Raw genomic sequence first — 13,243 nt, 5'->3', positions numbered from 1 at the left:
TTTTACAGAATCTGCATCATCACCTAAATCATGTATTGTTATGGATTGGGAGTGAGTGTGTGTGTGTAATGCTGTCTGCTTTCTTTCTGCAGGTAGTACACCGAGACCTGAAGCCCAGTAACATTCTGTATGTCGATGAATCTGGAAATCCAGAGTCTCTGCGGATCTGTGACTTCGGTTTCGCTAAACAGCTCCGTGCAGACAACGGCCTCCTGATGACGCCCTGCTACACGGCTAACTTTGTTGCTCCTGAGGTAAAGCGTTGGCCAAAAATGTACACAGTTTCCTCCTTAGTCCAAATGCAGTCAGATAGAACCATCGTAAATTAGATTTCTGACTAATGTTACTTTAAGTGTTCAGCTCCCAGTGTTGCATAACATTGTGTAAACTGTGTGTGTGTGTGTGTAAATGTAGGTGCTGAAGAGGCAGGGTTATGATGAGGCGTGTGACATTTGGAGTTTGGGAGTGTTACTGTACACCATGTTAGCAGGGTGAGAACACACACACACACACACACACACACACCACCTGTTCACTCATCACCATCCTCACACTAATGAAAATACATGAAAGCAAACATCTAACGCTTGTCTATCTGTCTGTCTCTCTTTTCCAGATTCACTCCTTTTGCTAATGGTCCAGAGGACACGCCTGAGGAGATCCTGGGGAGGATAGGAAACGGACATTTCACCCTGACCGGGGGCAACTGGGACGCGGTGTCTGACACAGCCAAGGTGACACAGAGCTAGGTCAATAATCCATGATGGAGAACGTAGATATGATGCAAGCAATTATTGCCATAAATTATATAACTGACTACATTCACACGGAACTGAACACTTAAGGAAAATAATCAGTGATGGGGGAGGGGTGATGAAATGCAGCTTGACGAGTTACTGTGACCACCCTGTATCTGCGTTCCTGTCTGTATACGACTGCGTATGTTTGTTACAGGTCAAAAAAATTTCAACCCAACTGATTTTTTTTTCCTTTTGACCCATGTTATATTTTTAAACCTAGTTCATGATGTCCAAATTGGTAAAATTTTGGATTATCCAAGATTCTTAAAAGGGATTTTCCATCACTTCTTTTGTCTCTCTGTCTCTTCCATCCACTTCCTCTCGTCTGTCTGTCTACCTATTCCTATCAACCTAATTAGCATTTTTTTTAATCCTTTCTCAATACTTAACTGGGATTTGGACTCAGAACCTTCTGATTCTTAGCCCAACCCCTTAACCACTAGACCAGCAACAATTGTGGTGGAAGGAGTGATTTATATTTTGACTTTATTAATGAGTTCAGTCTTATTACATCATCAAGTAGTTTAAAATCTAAAGTCTTCCCAAATCTGGACCCCAAACCTAGATAAAGTCTCCCTGATGCAAGTAGCAGATTATGAACTTGGTTAAAAATTCTAATCAAGGTTGAAAAATTCCACCTGACTTACAAGTCTGACCTGTAACATACAGTGTCTTGCAAAAGTATTCATCCCCCTTGGTGTTTGTCCTGTTTTGTCGCATTACAAGCTGGAATTAAAATGGATTTTTGGAGCGTTAGCACCATTTGATTTACACAACATGCCGACCACTTTAAAGGTGAAAATTGTTGTTTTATTGTGACACAAACAATAATTAAGATGAAAAAACAGAAATCTGGAATGTGCATAAGTATTCAAACACCCCCCCCCCCCCCCCCCCCCCCCCCACACACACACACACACACACACACACAAAAAAAAGTCAATAATTTAGAGAGCCGCCTTTTGCTGCAATTCCATCTGCAAGTCTCTTGGGGTGTGTCTCTATTAGCTTAGCACATCTAGCCACTGGGATTTTTGCCCAGTCCTCAAGGCAAAACTGCTCCAACTCCTTCAAGTTAGATGGGTTGTGTTGGTGTTCAGCAATCTTCAAGTTATGCCACAGATTCTCAAGTGGATTGAGGTCTGGGCTTTGATTAGGCCATTCCAAGACATTTAAATGTTTCCCTTTAAACCACTCCAGTGTAGCTTTAGCAGTATGTTTAGGGTCATTGTCCTGCTGGAACGTGAACCTTCGTCCCAGTCTCAAACCTCTGGCCGACTCAAACAGGTTTTCCTCCAGAACTGCCCTGTATTTAGTGCCATCCATCTTTCCTTCAGTCATGACCAGCTTTCCTGTCCCTGCAGATGAAAAACATCCCCACAGCATGATGCTGCCACCACCAGGCTTCACTGTAGGAATGGTGTTCTCAGGGTGATGGGTTTGCACCACACATGACATTTCCCCATGATGGCCAGAAAGTTCAGTTTTGGTCTCATTTGACCAGAGAATCTTCTTCCATGTGTTTGGGGAGTCTGCCACATGCTGTTGAGCAAACTCCAAATGGGTTTTCTTAAGCAGTGGCTTTTTTCTGGCCACTCTTCCATAAAGCCACGCCCACTCTGTGGCGTGTATGGCTTAAAGTGGTCCTATAGACAGATACTCCCATCTCCGCTGTGGATCTTTGCAGCTCCTTCAGTGTTATCTTTGGTGTCTTTGTTGCATCTCTGATTAATGCCCTCCTTGCCCGGTCTGTGAATTTTGGTGGGCGGGGCCTTCTCTTGTCAGGTTCGTAGTGGTGCCATATCCCTTCCATTTTGCTATAATGGATTTAATGGAGCTCTGTGGGATATTCAAAGTTTGGGATATTTTTTTATAACCCAACCCTGATCTATACTTCTCCACAACTTTGTCTCTGACCTGTTTGGAGGCTCCTTGGTTTTCATGTTGCTTGCTTAGCAGTGTTGCAGAGTCAGGGTCCTTCCAGAACAGGTGGATTTATACAGACATCATGTGACACTTTGATTGCACACAGGTGGATCTTATGAAGTGAATTGGTTGGAGCAGCTCTTATTTAGGGGTTTCAAATGAAAGGGGGTGAATACTTATACACACTCCAGATTTCTGGTTTTTCATCTTAATTATTGTTTGTGTCACAATAAAACAACAATTTTCACCTTTAAAGTGGTCGGCATGTTGTGTAAATCAAATGGTGCTAACGCTCCAAAAATCCATTTTAATTCCAGCTTGTAATGCAACAAAACAGGACAAACACTGGGGGGGAATAGTTTTGTAAGGCCCTGTGTATACGCGAGTCTGTCTGTACCTTCCTCTCCTTTATAGCTCCACTCACATGTGTTTCAGCAGGCAGGAATGTTGTTCAATCATCATGTGGTCCTTTTTCCAAAGAAAGCTTTCACACACTGGCAGTGAAACACAGCTGTTCATTTCCTCAGTGATGTGAATAAAAATAAATAGTAGTTTAAAAGCACCAGAGGAATGTAACTCTGAATAATTACTGCACGCGTGAGCTTCTGCTGCGTCATGACAACAAGCAGGATCTGTAATACAGTATTATCCTTCACTGCTAATCGATGTGAAATGGAGAAGTAAAAATAGCGTGTGTATTTAATAGGATTACAGGAATTGCTGAATGGATCGTGTGTATGATTTGAACAGAATGAATCTGTCCTTAGGGATTCTGATCTGATCTAATATTAGGAAGCAGGTTCAGGTTCTACTGTGATTATATCACCATCAGGGTGGTGAAGGCTGCAGTGTAAACATCCACCATGCTCAGAGATAATCCCATGATGTAATCCGGATACAATCCGTATTAAACCCGCACTGTGTGTAGGATCTGGTGTCGAAGATGCTGCATGTGGACCCTCATCAGAGACTAACAGCTCGGCAGGTGCTCAAACACCCCTGGATTGTGCAGAGAGATCAGCTACCCAACAGCCAGCTGCAGCACCAGGACGCCAAGCTCGTCAAGGTAAACCCTTCAGTCCCTGTACACCAACCCCGAAACACTGCATCTTCAGTCAGGGGCAACAGGGTTACGAATTACTAACCAGCTGCCTACTCAGGGGGCTTTACTGAGATATATATGTAGATACTCGGAAAGTAGTAGTGTTGGGTTGTAGAGCAGGGCACTCGGGACTTCCTGCACTGAGGGGGGGTTTCACTTAGCCTGAGCCCGCCCATCCTAAGTGTGACGCGAACTTAGTCTGGCAAGGCAAGCTATCTCCAGCTCTTCCAAGCTCCCGAAAAATCGGGAGCCAATCAACTTTGAGCATCTCCCACGGCCCTGGGTAGAGGCGTGTTCAAGGCAGTGATGTAGTAGAACTGCGACCGGAAGCCATAGATTGTTTACAGAATCTATGCCGGAAGCGCTTCATTCACTAGAAACATTACGAACATGGAGCAGCGGCAAGCCTTTGACACAGTGGTAGATGCTGTATTGAAAGCATTCAACGGGAAGTTCTCATTGAAAACGGAGCAAAGAGCAGCCCTGGAGGTATTTATTGAAAGGAAGGACGTTTTCGCCTTGCTCCCGACCGGCTTCGGTAAGAGTTTAATCTACCAGTTAGCCCCGCTGGTAGCCAAATCAATGGGGCTCAGCGAGAATCCTATCGTTGTGGTCGTCTCGCCTTTGGTCGTGCTATTATCGTCCTCTTCCTCTTCAGCTCCTCCTTCTTCTTCCTGCAGTTTCCGTCGCGTCACATACGTCAGAGGAAAGAGTGATGTGATTGGTTTAAGCTTCGTCACAGCCTTTTCTGGCTTCGACCAGTAGCAAACTGAGGCATTTCAGGGAGGCGGGTCAACCACGCACTTTGGGAAACGGTTGGGCTTAATATCTTTGCCAGACCAATGCTCGCAGAGCTTTGAAGTTGCGTTAGCCAGACTAGGTTTCACTGCCTTCAGCTGACATTTATGAGGGTACTTCAAAAAGTTCTCAGCCTCACCCAGAAACAAGGGGCGTAACTCCCATTTTGGGTCATAACTGTATACTTTTAAAGTCTTATATCACTGTCCACAAAAATGCAAATGAAAGAAGCAATCACAGAAAAAAGGAGAGGAACGCTTGGAGCTGGTGTGATGTTGCTCCAGAACAGTGCGCCCGTCCACACGGTGCAGGGGCAGAAGCAGCCAAATGTGGCTTTGAACTCTTGCCCTGTGCACCTTACTTACCCGACCTGGCACCGTCTGTTTCCCAAACTGAAATCCCACTCGCATGGTCGCCGTTTTCAGAGTGATGATGAGGTCGTCCATGCTGTTGAGGAGAATCTGGAGGCTCAAGATCTGATCATCTGCGAAGGAATAGTGAAGCTTAAACATCGGTGGACTGAGTGCATTGAAATTAAAAGGAGACCATGTTGAAAAATAACGCAAGAACAATCTTTTCTCCTGTGACGTTTTCTGGGTGAGAGAGGCCGAGAACTTCTTGAAGTACCCTCGTACATATAGGAGTTCTCATCCCATACTTGCCAACTCCCAAAGCATGAAAAGCAGTAGATCAGATTGCGTGCCCTTCTAAGGGGTCCGGGGGCAGGTCCCTCCCTTCATATTGGATAATTTGGGAAAAAACCAGTGTTCAGTGGTGCATTCTCCTGCATTCTGAGTGCCATATTTGAAGACAATTGATCAGGAAATTGGACCAACATTCTTCACAAAATGCAGCTTCCCACCTCGCCTCGATGCTTGGATACTGAATGATCTGATGACCAAATTGCCTTGAACTTGTCATAGAACCATAATGAGAGCCAGTGGAATGGTGCGATACAGTTTAGATTCAACATCATTATCGTGCTCTTCCATTGGCTCTCAGCTTCACTTTGACTATTTGACCCTATATACGTTACAGAAGCAAGTTATTTATAATCACGCTATCTGTTATCACCCAGATGAGGATGGGTTCCCTTTTGAGTCTGGTTCCTCTCAAGGTTTCTTCTTCACCTCAGGCTTAGGCTCATGTTTAAAGTTTTTAATTTTCTGTAAAGCTGCTTTGCGACAATGTCTGTTAAAAGCGCTATACAAATAAACTGATTTGACTACCAGTTATTCCACGAAATCGAGTCGTACATGAGCTGATGGGTGACGAGGTGCGTAGCACTGAGTTGTCTATAATCCATGTACGACGAGATTGAGTGGAATAACTGTTGCATTCTCTCCACATTCACTGGATTTTGAGAAAGAGAGCATTTTTATTTTTTGCAAATTCGATAAATAAAAACTTTATACAAAACGTCCAACAAAATAATTTCTGCTTAAAATGTAAACAAGCCGTCGAAATGACAGGAGCAATTTGTGAAAAATGCAATGATGATAATTCTTGAAAAATAAAAAGAGACGTTCTTACCTTCAAATACTTTTATTTCATATTTTGTTGCCTTGTTTTTTGGGGGGTTTTGTTTTCAAGTAGAGTTTTTACTTCGTCCTCTGTTGGTTCAGCAACACGTGTCGCCATTTTTGTTTTTTCTCTACTCACGGTATATGAGCTGATATCCTAGTCGTAGAGTAGCCAATCAGAGCGCACGATTGCTCATATCCAGTGAATGTGGATCGGATTTTATCCCCTGTGCTGGAAACAGCTGAACTGAGGTCAGAAGGATGAATCTAACAGCGTTCACTGATTATTTTGCAGTGCGGTAGTTTTTAGAGCTGGTATTCGCCTGTCAGAATGCGTAAACTACTGCGTGAATTGGTAGAGTTGGCCAGTTTGTCTTCCAAACTACAGAAGTGTAATCCCCATAAATCCTGCTGTCTCAGACTTCCCACTAGCCCCATTCTTTATCAGAATAATGTCTTTCTTTATCAGAATTTACCCACAGCAACATCCAAAAGGATTTTCCCCAACCACTATACCCCTCTCTCTCTCTCTCTCTCTCTCTCTCTCTCTCAGGGAGCGATGGCTGCCACCTACTCAGCCCTGAAGAGTTCCCAGCCAACCCCTGAACTCAAACCTATTGAGTCCTCATTTCTCGCCCAAAGACGTGTGAAAAAGCTGCCCTCCACCTCTCTGTAGACACAGAGAGCCCGACGGGGAGAGGACGAGAGCACCACTGAAGTGAACAAAAGCAGTACTGTATGAACGCCGCTCTGTGTGGACTGAAACCGCTCTCTTCACCTCGCACCTGCCAGCCGCAGGCTCACGGAGCTTAGACAAGCTGTCAATCAGAGCAGACAGTGGATGAGATTGGCAGATGGAGAATGGAATGCTGGGATTTCAGTGTTCCATCGTGTGTGTGTGTGTGTGTGTGTGTGTGTGTGTGTGTGCCAGAAAGCGTTACAGGCTCCTATTCGGAAGCGGTCGATATCGGCGGCCTGTTTTGTGGTCCTGCTGTTCTGTTTCTTTCATTTCTGTTTATTCGTCTATGATGTGGGTTTTTTCCCGTTCGCTTGCTTTGTTTATCGTAAATGATGAAATCAGTTTGATCACGACTCTGAGTCTGGAACACACAGACTATATACAGACTGGGAATGTTTGCAAGCTTTTTTTTTTTTTTCCCCTTTAAGACAACTCCATTGCTATGGCTATAAAAGCATGAGAGTTGAGACTCTGACCAAGTGCATTGTGGGTACAGGGGGTAGTTTTTCATGGCTGCTGATGTGTAAAATGCTGTCGTTGCTTCACCATGCTGCACATTGCTTTGTGACGCACTTTTGCACAAGGTCCAGGCTGTTCCAGCGTGTTTTCTTGCCCCAGCGTGTTTTTTTTTTTTTAATAATTGTGTGAGAACAGGATGATGATGATGAAGTAAATCTCCCAAGCCTGGCGCTCTGTAGTGGCATGTTAAAGTCTTGTATTTTTCAACACCGTGATTTTTCTGGATATTGACTGCCGTCGTCTGTGTTTTCACTGTTGGTTGGTTATGATTCTGTTTTGTTCATTCTGTCAAAGAAAAGTAAAATGATTTTATAAAAAGCATGTTGAGCACAACTGAGAAAAGTGACGAGCCAGAGAAGTGACTGCAAGCCTTTGTATTTGTTTTTTTTTTCTTTTAAATGATCTATTGGAAAAAATAAAAATGATCTCGTGTTCAGATGCCAGTCGTAAAAAGATTGGGATGGATTTGGTAATTTGCCGTCACACGCTTGTGAAATAGACTCAAGTATCTGAATCTCAAATGAGCTGCAAAGCTGCAATGACGGTCGGGGGGGAGATAAATGAATAATGTTCCCAACTTCTCCCACCTCGAAATGTACTGTAGACACCCACAGGCATAAACACAATGACTTTAGGAAGGACATGCATGCTGTCAGAGTATTTTTGACACAAACATTTTCAAAATCATCATCTGCCAAGTGCTACAGCATCAACAGTCTGAAAACAATCTGAACCGAAACAGGTTTATCTGTTGTTTTAGACGGGCAGGAGGTAGAGATTTCTCATTTCACACATACAGTACCAGTCAAAAATTTGGACACGCCTTCTAATTCAATAATAATGTTTTTGTTTTGTTTTGTTTTTTTTAAATTAAGTCACTTCATGTCTTAAAGTAATGACGGATGTCGTTTCTCTTTACTTAGTTGTTCCTTTCCTGACATAATATGGATATCATAATATGGAGCAGAGATCAGTTGTGGATGGAATAGGGCTATTTTATTATTTGTATTTTTATTATTTACTATTTGATCTCAAATGCATTAAGAAGGCAAGAAATTGCACTAATTAATTTTTGACAAGAGAATATTCCAAATACAGAAAAACCTACGAATGAGATGAGTAGGGGTGTACAAACTTTTGATTGGTACTGTATTTGATGCACTTTTTTGGGAGAAGTATTAAATTAGGTCCTGTAGATTTCTTTAACCCCCCTCCCCACCCCACCAAAAAAATAGGTGAAGATTGAAAATGAATCATTTAGAAGTGATTCAATGTGAAATGTTATGTACTGAATCATCATTAGCAATTGAAATTTGAAAAATGTAAATAATGAATCACTATAAAGTTGGTTCAGCTTAATTATCAAACCTAATCAAACCTAAATTATTCCCTCATGAGCCTCTTACAAATAGCTGTTTGCTTTTCATATTGATTCACTTATCACAAAATGACTCAACTGATCCAATGAATCATTTGCAAAAGACTTGAGTAGATACTGAATCTGTGGTCATTATACTTAAATGAAAGGTGTGTGTGTGTGTGTGTGAGAGAGAGAGAGAGACGGAGCAGTGTGTGACGGCTGATGCTGTTTCAGGGCAGAGTAACTATGTGAAGCACCTTTGTACTGTATATGTTGTTAAAGTAGATTATATATATATATATTTCTTTCCTGTATTCAGAAGAGATTTGGTTTCTGAAGTTTGGTCTAAAACTTCTTTGCGTCTATATGCTTCAGAGATTTGACCTTATGTGGCACTTGCTTTCTTAGTTTCTTCTGTTATTTAAAAAAAAAAAGATAATGTCTTTACTTTCGGAATGGTGATGTGTTTGATGTGGGCTGCTGAAATGGGTTGCAACACAGATCCTGGGGGATGTAAGGTGCTTTTGCGTGCGTGTGCACGCGCGCATACACATGTTTCTGGGATGTCCGTCTTCTAACTTGTATGTTCTTGTTCTCTGAAGCTCCAGAGTCCGGTCTGTGTTCAGGTCCTGATGCCTTTCTTATTAAACTCAGTTTTTCTGCCCTCCACTTTCTGCCTTTGTTTCTGCTTCTGTTGTATTTCTGTGGCTGAAACTTGTACACATGGTATAATCCGCGCCATCATATGTGAATCCATGTTGGATGTACCCTGCTCTTTCTTCGTTTTAATGATTTACTGGTGTAATTAACTCCAAAAAAGTAAACAAGATACATTTCCAATTCTTTATGAGACAAACCCCAGGAAGAGAAAAAACACAGATGCTGTGTTGCAGGATAAGAGTTCAGATGATCTGTACAGTTTTATCCAGACTGATTATCATAAAATCATGTCGCTCCTGAGAGCTCAGCAACTTGAGCTCATTGGGAAGCCTAAAGGTTAGAAAAGCAGGTTTGGGACCAAAAGGTTACCGGTTTGATTCCCTGGACCAGCAGGAATGCCTGTAATGTGATCTAATGTAATTGGCAGACTCAGGATTTGAACTCGCATCCTTATGTGCCATCACTTTTAAATGAACTCAACAGTTTGTTCACATTTACTATGAGCTCCTCAGAGCAGAGATCAAGTGGCTAAGAGACTGGAAAAAAATGACCTAAATGTAAAGCGACACACAGAAAAACTCGACATGTTTAATTTACATCTGTCCCTGACAGTTTCATTTGGAGGCAAATGTGCACTGTGTTGCTTTTGTACTCCATTTAGTCTCTATTTTTATCTGCTTATTGGATTAAAGTGACATACTTGCAGTAGGATTTGGGTCATTGTGGTCTTTTTAAGATTCTTTTTTCATGGAAAAAAGTAGGCCTGTTTTAATAAAAAAAAAAAGCCTTTGGGAAAAAAATGCCTATTTCCCCCTAAACACCCAAAAAAAAAAAGGTAAGTGCATTTTCATAAACTGCTGCTCGTGCTGAATCACAGAGCAGCATAATGCTCACTATCTGCCCTCTTCTGCATACGTGATCTAACACAGATCCTTGATTGGCTCGTGATTGACAGGAGATTGAGAGCATGTCGATTATTGCCCCTTTGGCTCCTGGACACGGACAGCTGTGGCATTGTCAGGATTTGAACTTGCAACCCCCTGATGATGGGGTAAATCTGTCTGCTATTTCTACTTGCATCCTAAATGGATGCGTGCACGTTTAAAATAGTGTGCAGACTTATCTCTGGTGCATATTAAAGGAAAACTCTGAGCATTTTAAACATATCTTGATCTTCTCCAATGGATGAGAATTTTTAAAACTTTCCCTTTACTCTAAATTCTCATAATGAAACTCTCAGACAGAGGTTGTCCACTGGCAGACTCTGCTCTGTGGTCCAGAGGACTGAACTGAGCTCTTAAATAAAATACTGTAGCAGAGAGCAGAAAGGAACTTACTGAGCTGAAGGCAGTTCACTGGACCAGAGACGAGCTGCAGGGCTTAAAGTCGTTAAATCAGAAAGGGAGAGTTTTCACTTTCATTAATTTTTCATTTTTTATTTAACATTTCTGGTCTGAATGGAGAACTGATGACATGACGTGGTTTAAAAAAAAAAGTCTATGATGATAACAGTGTTAGAAAGCGACTGCACAGAGACATGAGTTTATTCTCTTTGTTCCAAAACAGACGTCTCATCTGTTCAGGGTCTGTGGGTCGAGTCAGAATGGTGTCTTGAAGCACGACTGCCAAAACAAAACATATAAATACTTCAAATGGTCTTAAATGTCATAATCTCATCACCATTCCGCCATGTTAGTTACTTATCCAGATATTTGTAAGCAAGGAATTGTATGTAACTGGACCTTTTATAAATGTTAATACTTTAAAAAAAATTTAATAGGAGTTGAATACTTCTGATCTAAGAGTACTTGTTGAACTGTCAATAAACTCCCCCCCCCCAATTTATGGTAGATAAATGAAGCTCTAAATTTGGATAATTGCTGCTTTTAAAGATAGGAATGCCTTTTCAGATGGAAGAATTTTGGTCAATGTGAAAAGATGTGATGGATCAGAGCCGGCCCGTGGCATAGGCAATATAGGCAAATGCTAAGGGCGCTGCGTCCATCCAGGGGCGCAGAAACGGGGGGAGAAAAATTATGACTTCCACTATTCTGAAAACGAGTCAGCATTATAATGTCTTAGCCTAATTTAATTGTTGTTAGAACCTGTGTCTGTCTCAGTTCAGATGCGTTGACGTAAGAGCGCTCTGGAGCAGGGTTAAAACAAACCACACGAGTTAAATCAATCTGGTTTATTCAAGCACTGCTCAACGATACACAGAAAGAGCAGGGTTTATATACATCAGAAGCTTGCGTGACAAGATAAGTAAGGGGCTCGGGGGCACAAGGTCAACTCGCCAGATAAGGAGTCGTTTTTATTATACATGAAAGAGCAGACCATACACCCCCTAGAACAGGAGGAACCAGGAATGTGGTTTCAGCGAAACTAGAAGGTACAGAGAAAACAAAAGAGTATGTTCTCGCGATTATGCACGTTTACCAGGGTGTGAAAGGGTCATAAAGCTCAGGACAGCTATGCACGAGAACACACACAATCTTACAATCCCCTCTTTTATACTTTGTTTACAGAGTATAACTACAGTTTAGACTCTAACGTATTGACAGACATAACAAGACTGATTAGTATGTTGTTTAGCAGTCCAATTGGCAAATCGCCAAAAAACGTTGTCCTCGTGGCTGGCTTGAGCGGGATTCCCTGCTCCAAGCGCTAAGACCAATACCAGAAGGAAAGTCATACTGGTCACTGACTTTGTTCTTTCTGTGTCCACAGGATGTAGATAGTTGAAGGTAGCCCAGGCTCACGTGTCTTCCAGATTCCTCAGTTCAGAAGTCTGCGGGACGCACCGACCATCCCCTCTTTGTAGATCAGCCGAAACCGGATCACTCCGGATGCTGGAAAGGGGATCCCTGAAAAGGCCGTCAGCTATTGTCACAGCAACTTTCTGAAACACAAAAACCTGTTAAGCATCAACAATATAGATTTCTATTACATTGGAGCCTTCTTTATTCGACTGGCATGAATCCACTGTGGAAAAAGGTCAGTTAGTACAGCCGTTCGAGTTACAGCGAGCACATCCGTGGGTTCACTGTAGGGCGGTTCCTCCAAAGGAGCGCCTAATTTCGCAAATTTCTTTACCAACACTTTATCCCCTACCTCAAAGGGGTGAGTGGGTGCCTCAGGAATGGGAGGCTTTTTGGAATTTAGTCTCGTCCAGTACTCATCCAACACCCGCATGAGACCCACGGCGTACTCACTGAGATGTACATCAAGATCACTCGTTCCTATAGCCTGCATACCTCTGCGCCAGGGTGTAGGAAAAGGCCGGCCCATCACGAGCTCGTACGGAGACAGGTTGTCGAGGGCCACTTGAGCGGTCATTCGCATGTCAGCGAGGACTAAGGGTAAAATTTGTACCCAGTTTTTAGTGCCGGTTTCTTGCATTGCCTTGCGCAGCTTACCCTTGATTGTTCTATTTGCGCGCTCCACAATGCCGGAGGATTGTGGATGGTACGGGATGTGGAATCGCCAAAGGATTTTTAAGTCTTTACACAGTTCTTGTGTCACCTTAGAGGTGAACGGCGTACCTTTGTCAGAGTCTATCCCTACCGGGAGGCCATAACGCGGAATGATTTCTTGCGTCAATTTGTTTACCGCCGTGCGAGCGTCTTCTTTCCCGCAAGGGAAAGCCTCCACCCATCGTGAAAATTTGTCGACCATGACCAAGAGATACTTAAAGGGGCCCTGTTTTGGCATGTGAGTAAAGTCAATCTGCCATTCCTGGAACGGCGTGTCAGGTATGGGAAGGTGCTGATGTACCGCGCCTGGTTTAGATGGATTATTCTGGGCGCACGTTAA

General features: G+C 42.8%; 1 protein-coding gene across 4 annotated transcripts in view; it reads left to right on the top strand.

Moving 5' to 3' along the window:
• The window catches only part of rps6ka1 (ribosomal protein S6 kinase a, polypeptide 1), a 195,540-nt gene extending 186,104 nt beyond the window's left edge, over positions 1-9,436 (top strand). For all 4 annotated transcript variants that reach the window (XM_060934764.1, XM_060934765.1, XM_060934766.1 and 1 more), the window contains 5 exons: positions 93-254; positions 415-491; positions 617-734; positions 3,655-3,792; positions 6,703-9,436. In XM_060934764.1, the coding sequence (XP_060790747.1) occupies positions 93-254; positions 415-491; positions 617-734; positions 3,655-3,792; positions 6,703-6,825 (618 nt within the window). In that variant the 3' untranslated portion in view covers positions 6,826-9,436. The remainder of the gene's footprint in view (positions 1-92; positions 255-414; positions 492-616; positions 735-3,654; positions 3,793-6,702) is intronic.
• The last annotated feature ends 3,807 nt before the right edge of the window (positions 9,437-13,243 follow it).

The sequence above is a fragment of the Neoarius graeffei genome, chromosome 11, assembly GCF_027579695.1.
Source record: "Neoarius graeffei isolate fNeoGra1 chromosome 11, fNeoGra1.pri, whole genome shotgun sequence".
Classification (NCBI taxonomy): Eukaryota; Metazoa; Chordata; class Actinopteri; order Siluriformes; family Ariidae; genus Neoarius; species Neoarius graeffei.
This window is presented reverse-complemented; position numbering and strand designations above follow the sequence as displayed.